General features: G+C 26.2%; 1 protein-coding gene across 2 annotated transcripts; it reads right to left on the bottom strand.

Moving 5' to 3' along the window:
* Positions 1-687: 687 nt before the first annotated feature.
* LOC132932169 (uncharacterized) lies at positions 688-14,272 on the bottom strand. Of its 2 annotated transcripts, none has more exons than XM_060998414.1 (5): positions 13,919-14,271; positions 9,435-9,635; positions 9,294-9,370; positions 7,461-9,209; positions 688-2,296 (listed from the first exon to the last, which is right to left on the bottom strand). In XM_060998414.1, exons 2-5 carry the CDS (start codon positions 9,608-9,610, stop codon positions 1,995-1,997), a joined length of 2,304 nt encoding a protein of 767 aa, XP_060854397.1. In that variant the 5' UTR covers positions 9,611-9,635; positions 13,919-14,271; the 3' UTR covers positions 688-1,994. The 2 variants fall into 2 exon arrangements, with proteins under 2 accessions (XP_060854397.1, XP_060854404.1); XM_060998421.1 differs by lacking the exon at positions 688-2,296 and adding an exon at positions 3,062-5,187 and having other exon boundaries at positions 13,919-14,272.
* Between the last annotated feature and the right edge of the window lie 758 nt (positions 14,273-15,030).

Below are 15,030 nucleotides of genomic sequence, written 5' to 3'. Positions count from 1 at the left end.
CATACAATGAAATACCATTAAATTTAAATTTAACACATATATTACAGTGACCTACTCGACGTCTACTGAGCAGCAGCAGAGCGGTAATTACATTTTGATACTGAAAAGGCTGGGGAAATTAGAATTTAATGTTGGTCTTTAGTTTTCAGTCCATACTTTGTAGGTTATGATATATTATACTATAATTATAGTTAAATGTATTACTAAAAATTATCTTAATTTCAAATTTTAAAATAACGCTTTGTTTTTCATCTATATTTTTTAACTGAGATTTTAATTAAATATGTATACATTTAAATTATTTCAAAAATAATATTTTTTCCCCGTTAACTTTAGGTTATTAAAAAAATGTATGGTTTTAAAACTATCTAATTTTTCTTTATTTTCTGGAGCTCTGGAAAATTCTGTTTTTAATATATTGTATTATTTTAATACATTTAATTCCTATTAAAAGGCGTTTGTTGTGGTGTGCATGTGTGCGAGAGAGGAGGGGGCAAAGCCTCAGGCCTTAACTGGCAATGTTTGGACAATTTTCAGGACCCCTCCTATAAACAATTCCTAAATACGCCAATTCTATTATAGACACTTTGATGACATACAATACTGGATTAATATTAATATTTCTAGTATGGTAATATACTTATGTTATAAATATAGGAAACTGCTAGTACTAATAATGTACACACATTATTTAAACATATTAAGTATATTATAATTATTTTGTAAATATAAATAGTACATTATGACAAGTAGCGGAATTTTGACATTTTAAACGGTAAACTTACATCGTACAGACAGCAAACGTATCATATACTAATTAATAATTTAATAAGACTTTATAAGTCTACAACTCAAATAACATAAAAATACTTTCTTTTGTAAAATTATATATTATATACATACATAAAAAAAAAATAGCAAATGTATTCCGAATTGAGGAAAATTATTTGATATAACTAAACCGGTGCTATAAAGTTACAAATACAGTGACACATGACTATATTAAACTATAATAAATGACGAGCACTAACGAGTATTGTTCAAATGGAATAACTACATTTTTATAAATCGCTTACAAATCTATTAAACACATTATTTAATATAGTTATAGTTAATACTAAAAAAAGTAAATAAAAAAAATGGTTCTAACTAAATTTATTTAAGATTTAAGCTTTGTACTTATGTATATATATTGTGTATTAATATTATATACGCAGCGTAATGCGTAAAGTAAATGATAAAATCGTAAAATTATACTATTATAACTTATAAGTATTTAAAAGTACTTGCATGTTTTTAACGCGCGAATCGCCGAAGTATTTTCCAATGACAATTTTCCAGTGACGTCGCAGTAACACGAATAAGTAAATAAAATATTATAGTATAATTGTAGAATGCTTGTACGTTTATATAATAAATTATAGAAATAGTAGTAAAATAAAACAATTAATTTAAGTTATCATAAAAAAAAAACTCCTGATACATGGCGGAATTAAAGAAAATTCACGTTTTCCGCCAGAAAAGTATCGAGATATCTAAAATCTTATAATTCCGAACCACATTATATTATGTTAGGTTAATATGATAAACAAAACAGTGGTTTTCGCATAGATTTTTTAAGACAAAAACACTTATGAAATAGCCAAAAAATAATAATTAAAAATTTGACGGTCGTGCGATAATATTATCATTGTAGAATATAAAATCGAATAGCTGTGTCAAATATCATAAAAAAAGAAAATTAGCTATATATCAGGTACATAACTTGCTATTACATATGAGGTGAACAATATTCATCGTAATATACATAATATTATAATATCATAATTTATACACACTGAGGAAAACAAAAAAGAAGATGAAACTGGCAATTATAAATTATTATATATATTTAAAAGATAACTGATTATGTGTGTACTTGTCTTGGTAGGTAGTGCTGGTGTAGTAGTCTTAAGTTTGTTCAAACATCAATAGTTTTTCATGTCGCCAGAAAATCATTGCTCGGGGTAGGCGAGTATATCTTCTGGATGATTTATAATGATTTCTAACACTTTACCATTCATCACGGCTGCCTGCAAGGCTTTTATTTCAGGACTAGATTTTAATTCTTCCGCTGACGTGTCATTATCATAGATAGGCAACATCACTTTTTGTACTTCATACATGACAGACGATGGCTCAGTGATTTCTTCAAAGATGAATAGCGGTTCGAATGGATTGTTATTGATGATGGGTTCTATCGGTGGCATGGCGGGTCTATAATTCGGGTCTCTTTCGAGGGGCTGGATTAGTTTGGCTGTGGAAAAACAAAAACGAAATGAAATGAAAAAAATTTAAAACTTAATAAATAACAAATATAATGAAAAATACCCAGTTACAACGAAGCAAGTGTATTATGCATGTAATAATATATATATTTTATATAAACGCGTAGTTTAGACATAAGCGTTTAAACAGTTCCATTTAACTTTTTTAGTCTACTTCCACTAGCCACCTCTAATTTTAATTGTTTAAACACTAACATATACAATAACCAACATTTTAAATACCGCCTATCTTATGTGCTCCTCAAAATATGTTATCATTATGATGTGACTTGTGATTAATCATTTCGTAAGTAATTAATAATACATCGAAGATTTGACTATTTTGTCTAACATGATAAAGCTAAGTCGTCGGTGTATTATAGTTGGGATATGATAATGATGCAATAGTTTCGTCGACCACTACCCTTGACACTTTCGGTTATTATGATTTTTCGGAGAGTCGATATATTGGACAATGTACATAATATATACTACAAAAATAGTACAAACATAATAATATATGTCAGGGACTAGCCGGTGGGTAAAGGAAGTCGAAGGCGGTGCGAAAAGTTTAATGAAGTCATAAGTCATAGAAATCATCTAGTCTAGTAGGGAGAAAGAATAATATGCGAATGGTGTTGGGTTTTATTCGCATCTATACCTTTTACCTATACAGTATACATACATACAGTATTTCAATTATTTCAGAAATATTATGCATAGGACCACAATCGAATATAAATAATTATTGGTAGTAATTTATGAAAATAAATATATATTGCAACATTTTTTCAATTATATATTATAAATCATACTATTTCTTAAAAAAAAATGTATATTATTATAAAGCGTAGATATTGCACAATTATATATATTTTTTAATTATTAGAAATATTATGTCCAAAACACAATAGTCCAATATTTTACAATGTAAAAAGCTCATCAACTTAATCATTGTAAATATAATTGTCATTGTACACGAAAACAAATAAAAATAATTAAACAAGCGGTAAATATAAAATAAACATTATTTCTTATTAAGTTTAGCACTTAAATTTAAAGTTATATTTAAATATAATATCATACCCAAATAAATAGGCGTATAAAAAAAATATTTGTATTTTTTTAAATTTTAAGTTAATTTTTCAAAACAACAAAATAAAATCTTATAGTATTAGTAAATATATAAATTGAAATACTTTAAATAAAGCTTAAGAAAATATAGTTTCATAACTTATATAGAGCATAAAATATTTACAATGATTTATCATAATCAATCTTTTTAAACTATCTTTTGGCTATAACTAAAAATAATATATATATAAATGTCATTTCTTAAGATTAAAATATTATATATTTATTAAAATAATGTCAAAAACAAATTTAGAAATCACCTAATCACGTAGCTCATATAATAAAATATATAGTGTACACAATTTAAATTAATAACTCAACAATATTTTTCATATACACAAGAGAATAAAACAAAATATTTTTCGTTCTTAAATTGTCAATCCCTTCTTATATTCTTATTATATGGGTTTTACTGTACAAAATTACAAATTAACTAATAGTGTTAAATTAACATAATGTTTCATATGTTTTTGTTCGTTAATATTATGATAAACACTATCTATAATTTGTGGATTGATTTAAGTATTAAAACTAAACTAACCATTGATACTTTCTACATTTTTAATATATCTGATTGACATTAAATGGTAACATTTTACTTTAGATCTCTAATTATTTATTTTAGAAATATACTGTACAATAATATGTTACAATTATTGTTAAGTATATTATACTAATTCATATTTTTCTGTGCTTGTTATACAACATTTAAAAATTCCTACGAGTATTCATAATTGTATCAATAATAAAACTTAATATAAATTCATTAATAACATATTATACTATTTGTGGCTATAATTAATAATAAATATTAGATGTATTACATATACATTTCATTGGATTAATAATTTAATTGTTGTCGATATACAATTATTATTTTGATTATAAAAATATATTATTTACTTCCATAATTATCATAAATATAATATGTATATTAAAATGAATTTGTAAGATGACAAAAAAATTATTGTTCAACAATAAAGTTAATTTTGTTCCTCAGTTGAAAAAAAAATGATAGATAAATAAATTAACAGTCAACAATAAAATAAAAATATTTACTATAAAAACAAACCTAAGGTACTTGTCTTATATGCCATGTACAAAATAATTTTGGTGATGTATGTAACTAGTTACCAGTTAAAAATTTACCAAAAGCTGTTAAGATATTTTTCATACCATTACAAAAATTCAAATAAACTAGCAGTCTTTTCACATTATTGTTTCATACTGTAAATATAATATTATGATGAGCCTAATGACTAATGAGTTAGTTTAAATGTGTGGATAATGATTTATAAAAATAAATTAACTGGTAATAATTTAAGAAATAGCTCACACAGCATAATATTTGTTATGCAGCATAAAAACAAGTACCAAAATTAAATTAATATAACATAATAGTGATTGGCAGTGAAAGATAAAGAAGAAATGTGCAGCTTATTTTTCTGATCAAGTGCAACTTATATATTAATATATCCCCCTTACTTAGACCTTACTAAGATTTTAAAAATGGTTCACAGTGTTTAAACTTTAAATCTAATGTACACGAAAAAACTTGACAAATCTGGCAGTGAACAATCTCTGGATTTCCCCCAGTATTTGTATTTGTTTTACTTGACGTCATTGTGCTAACCAAACCACCACCTGAACACATGTCCTGTTATTGTTTGAGGAGGTCACTTCAAAAACTCAGGCAGTGTATACTCGTGGCTAGTAGGCAGCTTGAGTTCAGCAGAATATGAATTAGCTATGTGTTATAAAAAAAATGTGTTTAATAATAAAAAACGGAATAATGTTAAAAATGTGTAATGTATTAGTAAAAACTAAATAAAAATTGAAATTAATAAAAGAAATTGTTTTAATTGAACATATTATTAAAAGTATTAACGAAGTTACTATAAAATTGCCATTTATTTTTTTAATAATAGTATGAACTATTTTAATTTATGTACTAAAAAAAAAAAAAAATATTAATGTAGTGAATAAATTATAGAAAACATAGTGAAATGTATCTAGTTCCCACTTTAGTTTAACAAGATTAACAAATTTCCAATATTTTCAATGAAAATATTCTTCATAAGAATATAAAATAAACAAAAAAATGATTTTTTTTTATAGAATTATATATGCATTATTTTTTTTTATAATATTAACTATGCACACACAATTATTGTTTATACAACTATTTAAAATAATTTCCAAGATTCAAATTATCATTGATCAAAAATTATGTGATATCAAGACAATAATTTCAACACCTAATTACCATAAATTTGAAAGAATGTAAACTCAATCAAATATTACTATTTTCTAAATATATCAAATTGATTAGTTTGGAGAAGGATGCTCCTCGTAAAGTTTTTAGAATCGTATTGAGAGGTAAGAAAGCATATCAAAAATGTTAGGCTTTACATTGACAAGTTAAATAATAAAAGTAAGAATTTTACATACTGATGTATAACATAAAAATATTCAACAATCAATCTAAATACAATAAAATAAATATTTATAATAACATATCATATCCAACTCCATTTAATCTATAACTATATAATTTACATTAAATACAAATACATTGGATAGAAACAATGAGTAGACTACCTACAGAAAGTCGAAAGTAGGACACTGTGATAAACAACAAATTTAGAACCACTAACTAAAACATTAAAAGCAATGAAAATGTGTTAATATAAAATAAAAAAGAATGAAGAAATTTTGTTGAAATTATTTTATAAAATATTTAGAGAAAATTTAATTTAAAGTTAAATCATATAATATATAATCATTTCAAATTTGTTATTATTATCAAACTGGAATATATATTTTGATTTTTCTAAATAAAATAAAAAAAACCTAATATTTCTTATAAATTATCTGTAAATAGTAAAATAGACATTTTAAAAGTTTTTTTAGATAAATTAAACCAAGACTTTGGTAGGTATTTAAATAATGTTTAATCATGTTATTCGTCTTTATAGTTTATTAAAATGTTGTTTCATATTCAATACATACAGCAATTTTTACTTCTCTAATAAATTACTTATTATTTTAATTATATATAAGATTTAATTTATAGTTAACTTTGTTATAAAAATTACATTTAATGCTAACAAAGTGAAAATATTAATTTTAAACGGTCTAATGAAACCAAGTGTTTTATCTATCTGAATGAATGATAATTATTTGTGTTCAATATTTAATTGTTAAATATTTCAGACTTATACTCATTTCATCATTAAATTTAAATTATGGAGAGTTAATAAAAACAAAAAGTAATACGTATCATATAATATGATTTTTTATAAATTGTATTACAGCCACTATAAATTATTTAAAACTAAATCAATTTTAATGAAAAAACTAATATTTTTACAATATTACTCTCATATTTACATATATTTTTAATTAACCAGGCCAGCTAATAATTAAAAACTGTATCAATTCTAAGAACAATTTTAGACTATACCTAGTAAATATATTAGATACATTTCATCTAATAATTAATAAAGACATCGAAACCAAATATAACTATCATAACACAAACAGACAGCAGATGGTTCCTATCAGTTCACTTTAAGCATACTAGCTAACTAGCACTAATAACGTGTTTTTAGATTTAATTAATATTTTAATAAAAGCTATTGAACTTAACTTAAAGATTAACCAATACAATAAATTTATAGAATTATTATTTATGGTAATTTCACAGAACTATTAAACTTAATTTTAAGCATAATTTATTAATAGTTTATTAACTTATATATTTAAATAATATGTATTGGTAAGATGATTTTTCCAATAATTTAAACATTTAGTCATTGTGTAATTTTTAAAACACAAAATGTTTATATTGTTTATTATAATTCAAATTGAGTAAGAGAAAATGTATATTTACAATAATACTATAGTTATTTATAACCATATTATTTTTTAAAAGAGTGATTATCAGTCCAATTTTTCAAATAGTTATCAATAAATATATATATTATATATAAATATAAGCATAGATTTAGTTATTACCTTTCCTAAATCCTGGTGGCCAGCAATTATCTTTTGTCCAATCACGATCTCTTACATCATTTATCAGGCGCTTACTATTATCGTTTTCTGCGATGGTTACATCTTTAGCACCCATTTCATTTGAAATACTATACATAGAACATGAGTCCTCAATAGGCATACTCTTATCTATTGTTGTATCATTCGGCTGATTAATTTCTATATCATCTGGAACTACCTCTATATCAATAGTTTTCTCCTCATCAATTTCTCGATTTTCAGTTTGAATAGTAATATTTTCAACAATGTCTATGTTGCTATTAGCCTCTGTACAAATATCTTTATTTGGACTAGTAGGTTCTTTTAGAGAGTCGAATTCACTTGACTCAGGTACACCAACAATATTGTCATCTTTAGTCAACGTATTTGAATCAGATTTATTTATAGTATTCGAAATTCCACTTAAAGAACTTTCAAAATGGCTTATATGATCCAAAGTATTTACTGTTTTTTCTAATAATAATTCGGTATTTTTTGTTTGATCATCAATTTCATTTGCAAACTCATTTGAATAGATTTCACAAGGTTCATTAGAAGGACCTTTTTTAATTTCCTCAACTAATACAGATTCCTTTGGTGATGTTTCGAGAATTGCTTTTTTTATAAAATCTGAAGTTAACTGCATTTCAAATTTATCACTTATATCATCCACAGTTGAGCTACAGTCAGGTTGACTTTGTCTTTGTTCTATAACAGGGGTATTTTTATTATTTTCATTTAAATCTAAAATTTTACCAAGATTTATATTAGTTTCTTGACCTTTATTTGTTATGGAAGGTAAGACTTCACTTGTTGTGGTGGGTAAGACTTCACTTGTTGTGGTGGGCAAGACTTCACTTGTTGTGGTGGGTAAGACTTCACTTGTTGTGGTGGGCAAGACTTCACTTGTTTTAGTGGGTATAACTTCACTTGAGATGGATAAATCATTACTTTTACTTGTTGTTGGCATAACTTCAGCCAGGGTTGGGGCAACTTCACTTGTACTTTGTACATCTTCAACTATGGTAGACACATTACTTGTATTAAGTTCCTCATCTTCATCGTCACCATCATTTTCCCAATCTTTTAATAACTCGTCTTGTAATTTTATTTTTTTTGCGTCTGATAATTTGTTCTTTAAATTCTTTCGTTTATTAGTATTAGAACTAGGTAATTTTTTGACTGTTTCCTCTTTGGTATCATTTTTATGCGTTGCCATATGCCGTTTTAAAAGATCATAACGATTAGTTGAGTAAGTACAGTTAACATGTACATGACAAGAATAACCATTTGCTACTGATGTTCTAATGGGTGTATGGAGTTTAACAGCTCTTGATGGAGGTAAAGATTTTTGTTTTCTAGCAGGAGTTCGTTTTGATTGTGGTGTAGATGGTTTCGATTGTGGTGTAGATGGTTTCGATTGTGATGTAGATGATTTTGATTGTGATCTAGATGGTTTTGTTTGTGGTATAGATGATTTCGTTTGCGGTGTAGGTGGCTGTAATTCTTGTAATTCTTGTAAAGACTTTCTACCACTCTTCTTGGGCTTTTTTATTTCAGGGGTGAAACATTTCATGATGGACTTCAATTGTTCTTGTGCTTTATCTATATTTTCAAAAATAAGAATATCACCTCCAATACGCTTTTCTATTGTTACAACGTCTGTCAAAAAGTGCTGCATATCGAAATGACTTGATGAATGTGTACCTCTTTCTTGGCTCTTATGTAAAGCTGTAAAATACAAGGAAATAAAATAAGAAAATAAATATTGTTATAGGCAGATAAATATTAAAATAATTAAAATTTAACACTTACTATACCCTTTTTTAACCAATTCCATTTTACGAGGGCATGAGTATAGCAATATTTTATCGTTTTTGAGGACAACTTCACTATAAATATAAATAATAAATGTCATCAAAATATAAAATGTATTGTTATATATTATTAACTTACTATTTCTGTTCTTTTTCAAATTTAACCACAGCGATAGGGTTAACCTTGTTCACATACTCTAACAGATCATCTGGAATTGTAAGGGGATCTACAACTACACCGGGCCACCAATAACGATTGAACAATTTTACCCAAACTTCCGTACCATATGAGTATGAAATAGTTTGTTCACTCATTTTTAAAACGTTGGTATTTAATCACCTAAAAAAAAAAAAAAAATATAAGATAACATATTTAGTGTTTAATTTGCACAAGCCACAAAAATAAACAAATACCAAACGATAAAATAATAATGGATATATTTACTTAAGTATATTTAAACACCTTTGTAAAAATCTTTTAACTAAAATTAGCTATATCAAAAAAACACCCAAAATAGTCACATAAACTAAAATATCCCAACTTAAATAACTGGAAATAAAATTATTGTTGAATATCATAAATTATTTGGAAAAATCCAACAAAAATATTAAATAATAAAAGATACTGAAAATCTAAAAATTAATTTTGGCTGTGAGGAGTACCTAATATATCTTTTTGTCTGAGAACTTTGTAAAATAATCATATTTTGGAAAACTTCTGATTAAGAACCATTAATTAAGAACTCAATTTCAATTCTGTTTCAAAGCTCTAATTTAAAAAAAATAATAGTGAAACTTTAGGTAGGTACCATTTGTAGAAAATTTTTAAAAAATTATGTATAATGTATCTACAAAATAATTATTTTATTTTATGGATCTTTGATAAACACCAAAAGAAATAAATCAATATAAACTTAAGCTCAGGGCTTAAAACTGTTTACCGGTTTTTCACAAAAACTGTTAAAAACCGTGAATTTTAAGAGCTTTAAACCAGTTATCTAATTTATCCATGGTTTGGAAAGCGGATATCGGTAATTGATTAACAAAAGTTTATAAAGTCGTATACTAAAAACCAATAATCAACATTTCTGAAAATCGTTCTTTTAGCGATACCTGGTAACTTGCAGTACAAAATGAGGAAAAACATTTTTTGTTTCAATTACCAATTATTTATTTTTATTTCAGTTTAATTTAGTGTTTGTACTTTAATTAGTAGAAAAATTGTAGTCATCAGTAATATTGAATTAATGGATTTATAATAAAATTAAATAGAAAATATGTACATTCCATACTGGTAATGCCGTAATAGTATACTATTTACGTTAATTATAAAATATATTGTACCTATATTATAATATTTTATATTTTAAATTAAAAATAATATATTTATAACTGATCTGATTATTTTATATTACCGGTATTCGCTTGTTTGGCCGTTTGTACAAAAGGTCAAAAAACATTTGGAAATTAATGCTACTATAATATTATATTTAGTATTTATATAATTTATGTATTATACATTATTATTAAAGCATTTGATTTTGACATTAATGATTAATGAAAAATGTTACATACTGTTTAGTTATGAAATATGAATTAATTATGAAAATTTTGAGAGAGATTAAGAGTGCTGCATGGTTAAAAACTACTGTTACAGATATTGCGATAGTATAACTCATTTAATGTAAAATGTAAACACTTCATTATAAATAATTCTTAGTTGATGAAATATATGATATGAAAAGCGATATTTAAACCGCTTAAAATTGGTAAGCGGTTATATAAATTTTTCTGAAATCGCTAAAAATCGGTAATGGGTTACCACTTTTTTTATAGTGGTGTTATGTAACCGGAAACTGGTAAACAACACTTCTTAAAAGATTTTTGTCTCCTAACGTAACGGATTACTAATAATTTTAGAAACGGTTTTAAGCCCTGCGTTCAATTTTTACTGTAATTTAAATAGGTAGTTATTTTTAATCTTGAAGTAGTTAAATTAAAATTTACTTGATGAATAAATGTAGAGTTATAGAAAATATTTTATGGATGGTCAAAAAATTTACTTTTTGTCATTGGGACACTGTAAAAAGCATAATTGTTTTTAAGATGCTATAGAGCTACAGAAGTATAGTTACTTTTTAAATGATCATCTTGAAAGTTGTAGTCTATGATAAATGCTAATTTATTAAATTTTTAGACCATAGGCTCTATAGATAATTTTGAGGATGGTTTTTATAACTACCAAGTAAATGTATAAATTATAATTAAATAAATTAAATAATCAATGGCGATAAACTATGTCATAAAAACAACACTTGTAATAATTATAATTTAACTCAAATATTCACAGTGGTCAAGTATGTTAGTAAAATAGAAACTAAATGGTAATATTTTATATTGTATACAAATTTTTATTTTTAGAATATAGAGGATTTTAAAACCAAAGCGTTAATTGATGTTGTAGTTTTCAGTTATCATACATTTTATTCAAAATAATGATTAAAAAGACTACAATTTTAAAAGTTCTGTTTGTTTGTGTTAGTGCTTACAGTTAGAAAAATATTGAAATATTTTTCAATAAAACTAATTTTTTAAATATTTGTATGATATTATTCCTTAGAACATGCTTGCTCCAACTCTTTTTAAAACAGTAAAATATTTAGTCTTCTTTTACTAAAACCAAAATTAATGATCCGTGACTGAATCTAATATTAATTTATATTACTTGAATATGACAAAATTTTAGTAGACCTAAATTAGGTCAAATTATTTTTGTTGCATAGGTTTTAGATATTTTTAAGTAGTACGAAAAGTTATTATTTTTTATCTATCAAAAAAAAAGTAATCACGAATTTCGTGCTATATAAAAATACAAAATGGAAAAATTCTGCAAAGTCAACAAATATAATAAAATAGAAAAAAAAAACTAATGCATGCACAGTAATACATTACATTGTTATCAATAATATTAAGATTGTTAATGAAGTCAGTGAAGTGTCTATTGAAAATCTTAATCCAGAAGAACTAAATAATGTAGCTTCAAAAGAAATAATTGTTTAAAAATTTGAAAAATACAAGATCGCAATAGCGCCCTCCGTTTGTAGCCACTACAAAGCGCTTGTATCTGTATACAATTGGGATATCTATAATCTAACATTGCAAAAGTACTTCACTTATAAAATGTATTTAAATAATCAACTACCTATTCTTATCAATCTCCAATATTAAAATTATATCTTAAATTATTTATTAGTTTATTCATGTATAACACAACAAGTATATTATGTACTTAATGTTTACAATCTACATACTAGTATGGAATTATGTTTGTGTTTAAAATGAGGTAGTTTGTAGTATAAATTGAATAGTCACAATTATTGGTAAAAAGTAACAATAATTTTAATTTATTAAATCAGGGGTCTTCAAACCTTTTTTCATGACATCACAGTGTTACAATGCAGGTTGGTCATAGGCGTACGCACAGGACGTGCCCAGGCACGCTCTGTGATTTTTTGTGAGCCGAAGCACCCTATATCTAAATCTACCTAAATAATTAAATTCATTCAATTTTAGATATTTTTTTTAAAGCGAATTTAAAAAAAATTTGAATAATTCATTATAATTAATTTAAGATTTAAGCAGAATAAATTTGTCTTGCAGGTTGCTGCTAGGCATGCATGTTAAATATGAATATAACTCAAAATACTACAAAAATATTGTTAACATTTTCCAAGGTTTCAGAGAAAGATTTATTTACTGAACTGTAACTTTAAAAAAAATAAAAATTATCAAAATGTTATGCAACTAAATGGTGTTATTAGTGAATTTGTGTATGAATGGATTCATTGGTTGAAAATAACTGGAAATTCCACAGTATATACTTGTGTTTTTAAAACTTTAAAAATGTTTACAATCATATCTGTAACTAGCTGTACGTGTGAACACGTTTTTTCAAAATTAATCATAGTAAAAAACAAATTATGCAGTACAATGGATCATAAACGTTTGGAGTCATTATTACTGCTTTTCACAGAACAAGAAATGGTATCGAAGATAGATTTAAATGCAGTAGGTAATATATGAATTCAATAATATGGGTAATAGATGAATGTCTCTCTATATACATAAAATACATTTATGATTTCTAGCTATCGCTATGTAATTCATAATTATTATATTTATTAGATTAATTATATTACATTTTAATTTACTAGTACCTGTTTAGTATAAAGTATTTAAAATAATATTTAACGATGTAAGTAAAGGGGGTTATATAAAATGGTTGATCAAACATCAGAAGGCCAGTGGTAAATATGGGTACTACCCGCTTTTAGAGTGTGCACACCTATGAGGTTGGTTAATGAAAACCAGTGTCGTTTTTGACCAACGATCTGTGTGCGATACGAACTAAGAAGTCTATATTAAAATCGTATCTTTCAAGAACACTGATCGGATATACTATCTTGCTACATACACTTGTTAGCTGACGACGGTATTTAAGAACATCTGTCGAAGTAAAACATAAACAGTTAACGGGTGCGCAGTCCTACCCACCAAGAAAAAATGTCGTCAGTCAACGCCCAACAGTAGGTATCTACTCGGTGACCTTATCGTAGTACTTACCAAGGACGTACGTCGAATTCGTGAATCTAAATATTCGGAAATGCTGTTTGGCGTCTGGCGTCTGGCCGAACGCGTTATCGCCGGCGATCGAGCGTGTGCGCGTCAGTCGTATACTTCAGTAGAAAAGAGTTGTTTCGCTTGTTTGTAGTCGCAATCGTCTTCGATCAGTATATTCAGAATAAATTATTAGTGCGGTGTTGGGTGAACAATACCTTTTTTGATTTGTGTGTTGTATCGTCTAAACGTTCAAGTCCTTGCGGCAGCCAAAACGAATCGTAATGTAAATAATTGTAACATGGATATAGGCTAGAATGAACGGCGGCGACCAACGAGAGAAAAAGCATAATATAATACAAATTCCTGCATGATAATGGTAACGCACAGTGCAGGCAACCTAATGTGACGCTACGCCATATTATACCAAACGACTGACGTGTTCGGTTACCACGACCACAATATAGAATATAAACACGCGCCCATACGATTAAAGTAGTAAACAAGGTGGATATATATATCCACCTTGGTAGTAAAATTGAATATCAAAGTTAGTGTATTACTGTATTATTTAAATTGCCTCACAGACCACAGTCGTGTAAACAAAATAATCCACTGATACCGTTCATCACAGACGTCATTGCCGGTTCCGTTGATCAACATTCAACAGTCGAATAACGTATCATAACCAATGCCTCATTTAGATAATTGCGCCTTGGTTCAAAAAAAAAAAATGGCGCCCCTTAAAGGGCCTAACCAATAATAAAATTATTTTCTAACATAATAACTATTAATTTTTTGGTAAATAGTGAAATAAACAAATGAGACGTGTCAAAGTCACACTAGTAATTCATAAGTAATATTATTTATGTATAAAACAAATAATATAATAATAAATAAATAATTAAAACCCAACAGCGCCGAATAGTAAAAGAAATAATACGTAATCATATTGGCATCATTGACAAATACTGCGGTTCCAAACACTTGAAGTTGTTGACTAATAAGTAATATTGGCAATATTGTATTTTGTGAAAGAGCACGCCGCATGGGATAATAAAATATGCCCGTATAGGCGTATTGTTATAAACAACATGTCTATTGACTCGACATAACAC

Source organism: Rhopalosiphum padi, chromosome 1, assembly GCF_020882245.1.
Source record: "Rhopalosiphum padi isolate XX-2018 chromosome 1, ASM2088224v1, whole genome shotgun sequence".
Taxonomy (NCBI): Eukaryota; Metazoa; Arthropoda; class Insecta; order Hemiptera; family Aphididae; genus Rhopalosiphum; species Rhopalosiphum padi.
Note: the sequence above shows the minus strand (reverse complement) of the source record. Positions and strands in the feature narration are given on the sequence as shown.